A 3346-nucleotide genomic window follows, 5' to 3' on the forward strand; every position below is an offset into this window, starting at 1 on the left:
AACATATCTCTTGTACTTAAGTTGAACTATTTGCTACTTATAAGTTAGGCAAATTTTTAAGAAGTTGAAAATTAGTCAAGACATTATTCACCTACTCTCTAGTGTCTAAGAGGTAAACTAAAATAACATAAATGTTTACGACAGATCTCTCGTAAAAAATCCCAAATTTCTGATGGATCTCTGATGGAAACATCCATCAAAAAATTTCCTTTTTTAAATAGTAGACGTGAATTGTATATAATCTTACGATCCCTGGAAAATTCAGAACCGCCCTCTTATTTCGGCAGATTATTTTACAATCCCGAATCTTATGGGACATGAATAAGATAATCTAGATTTCAGAGAAACGAATTAGGAAATCGAACGAATAATACAAGAGTTTAGATAATCAAAACATTAATATTGAGGTCAACTAAATGTACTACAATATGTGGTTCACAAACTCATATGCCACCACTCAAACTTTAAATTACAACGTGAGAAACTAATTTAAACCTTTGACTCAGTAAGGATGGTTATGGGAGAAAACACTAGCTTTCCAGACCTTGTAAATGTCAAACAACATGTTCCCACACTCATGATCTTGCCAACCTTCCAATGCATGCAAAATTCCAGCTATTCGCCATGCGCTCATCACTTTTCTTGGCAGCCAATTCTACATGGTTCAAAGAAAGAACACGATTCTTTAATTACACAAAACATGATCAAATGAATTAGAAAAAAAAAAAAAAAAAAACCTAAGAGAATTGTTGTTAAACTACTAACTTCACACGAGTCCATATTTTCAAGATGTTTTGGAGTAATCATGGGTGTGGATGTCTTCTTATGTAAAGTTCACCATTCTTGTTCAGTCAACGTTCCTATAAATTTACATGTATAAGCATGAGATAGAAAAATACCCTCCTTGGTCAGATTACCTTGAGATCTTCGATCCTTTGTTTTCCTCCAATTCTCTCCTTGCAATTTCCCAAGTTCACTTTTGATACTTGAGGAAACTGTTGGTAACGTTGTCGAGGTTTTCCAGGAGATTGTATATGCCTTTGTATTGCAACTATTGTAAGCACAAAGGTCATGATGAAGGTAGTTGTCGTCTGATATTGAAAAGACATAAAAATAACAATCAAGCTGATGGGGAAGATGAAGATGGAAGTGTTGAAAAATTTCAAGGTGATTTGCATACAATTTTAGATGGGAATTTTTTAAAAAAGGGACAAATCAAGCAGTACAAGGAGTAGATCTTTCTGGTCCCACTGCTAGTAATGCATCATTTGAAATTCAAAATAATACTGCGAATTTGAATGGTGTGTCAAATAGCAAATCAGGGCAGCAACAACTTGGAAACGGAGGAACTAGTGCACTGGTACTTATGAGCAAAATCGTGCATCAGGTGAAAATTCTGGAAATAGAGGTGTTTCAGAGGTGCTTCCGCAAAATTCTAGGCAGCAGTTGACGACAGCTAGAGAAGCTGCGAAAGCGCAATCTGAAGTCGCAAAAGTCGATCAAACTGATGCACTGGTTGCTGCCAATTCTGACCAAATTCGTGCAGCGACAATGGCAGTTGATACAGGTAATATTGTTCATGAAATAGCTTCTGGAAAAGGAGGTGTTTCAAAGATTCCATTGCAAAATCGTGCAACCAATAAAGGCGTAATTTTACATCGTTTTAGTGTCAAAACCAAATACGTGCTACAACAGAGAAAATGCCATTAGTGGCTCTTAATATTGCTGCTACCGATGGAAGAATCCGGCGCAATCCAATAGCAATACAATCGAAAGGTGTTACACCAAAGAGTCGGGGTCTTCGACTCGAGGCAAAAACTCGATTAATACAACATGTTAATGTTGCCGAAAATTTTGGGCAGATGTTTTGCAAGTTGAAAATGAGAATGGAACTAGAAATTTGACATTGGTTGCACACAAAATTCGTGAGGAAGTCGTATCGTTCCTCGCTAGTCAAAGTAATTCTCCAAGCTCTGGGAAAGGGTGAGACGGAAATGTTGGCCAGGCGTCATCCTAATTTAATTCTACCAACTCAAAATGTTTTTGAACCATTGTCCGTTATCGAGAAATTTCAAACTCGAGCATTGTGTGGAGAAAAAAATAATACTTCGTGTAAGCTAATTTACAACCGATTTGATTGTTACGAGGAAAAACCAAGGGGAAACGAGTCTTCCTAGGCGGCGCATTCAAATTTTCGAGGAAAAGGAGCATATTACTTCTCCTCCTATGAGTACGTTAAGTCCTCAAGCACTCGTATTTGTGCCTTCAAGTAAGGCAAATCCATCTATGACAATGAGAGATACATTGAATGCAATTGATAACTCTAAAAAGAGCTTGTCCATTACCACCAAGGATACAGGAGTATCAAAGAGTTCCCGATCCAGGAGCTATAGTTTCAGAAGTTAATCAAACTACAACTTATGCTATTGACTTGGGCTATGACAAGTTCGATAGGGATGATGAGGATGATATGCTGGACATATGCTTTGATAAGGTGGGTAAGGATGGGGATCTCTCACCTAGTAAACAAAGAAGCTGAAGCAACAAAAGCAAAAGAAGATACATAATGAAGGCAACATAGTTGATGGTAGCGAACGAGGAATTTTGCTCCAAGGCACCTACCGATGCGACCGGCAAAGAGAATCATATGACAAGTTGTCAACAACTTTAACAAGATCCAACAAATCTAAAAAGTTATTGATGAACTATCAAGTGTTATTGGACACATATGAAGAAGACAAAGAAGAAAATACTTCAAGTTACTTTTGACGGGCAAGCTATCTTTTTTAGTTAATACATATATAAAATGAAGTTTGAGGTTGGTAACTCAACTTTATTCTTGGTTTTTTTTATTTTTGCATTACGTAAGCATCCTCATTTGCAATATCATCATAGAGTGTATTTTAAAATTTTTGATGATCATAGAATACCTAGTTTTCTCTAGCTCTTATTTTCTTCATGCTTGTTAATTAGTAGAGGTTCATTGCCTCATTAGGATTAGTAAGGTAAGGGCTAGCCCCCCTTGCATGTACTCTTCTCTTTGAGGTTTGCTTTAATTGATTATGTTTACCCTTAAACGGGTAACAATTAAATTTATACGTGTTTTTATAGGATATGTGGCTAGATAAGTAAGTTACGTATAATAATAGTATGCAATAATAAATGTTATATTGGTGAATAAGAGAAAGAACAACTTAAGAAACCGAATTGAAGACTCGAGAGAATTGCCTCTCGATTTTTAGAAATAGCTTCCTAAAGATCCATTCTCTCTTTTCAGATTACAAGTATGAATATTAATAAAGACTAGCCCTTATTTATAGACAAATATAGACGGGCCTTATAAAAC

General features: G+C 36.1%; 1 protein-coding gene across 1 annotated transcript; it reads right to left on the minus strand.

Annotated features, from left to right (window-relative positions):
- Nucleotides 1–370: 370 nt before the first annotated feature.
- LOC132030104 (very-long-chain aldehyde decarbonylase GL1-6-like) lies at nucleotides 371–1187 on the minus strand. Its single transcript, XM_059419589.1, has 2 exons — nucleotides 918–1187; nucleotides 371–655 (listed from the first exon to the last, which is right to left on the minus strand). Exons 1-2 carry the CDS (start codon nucleotides 1176–1178, stop codon nucleotides 503–505), a joined length of 414 nt encoding a protein of 137 aa, XP_059275572.1. The 5' UTR covers nucleotides 1179–1187; the 3' UTR covers nucleotides 371–502.
- Between the last annotated feature and the right edge of the window lie 2159 nt (nucleotides 1188–3346).

Source organism: Lycium ferocissimum, chromosome 1, assembly GCF_029784015.1.
Source record: "Lycium ferocissimum isolate CSIRO_LF1 chromosome 1, AGI_CSIRO_Lferr_CH_V1, whole genome shotgun sequence".
NCBI lineage: Eukaryota > Viridiplantae > Streptophyta > Magnoliopsida > Solanales > Solanaceae > Lycium > Lycium ferocissimum.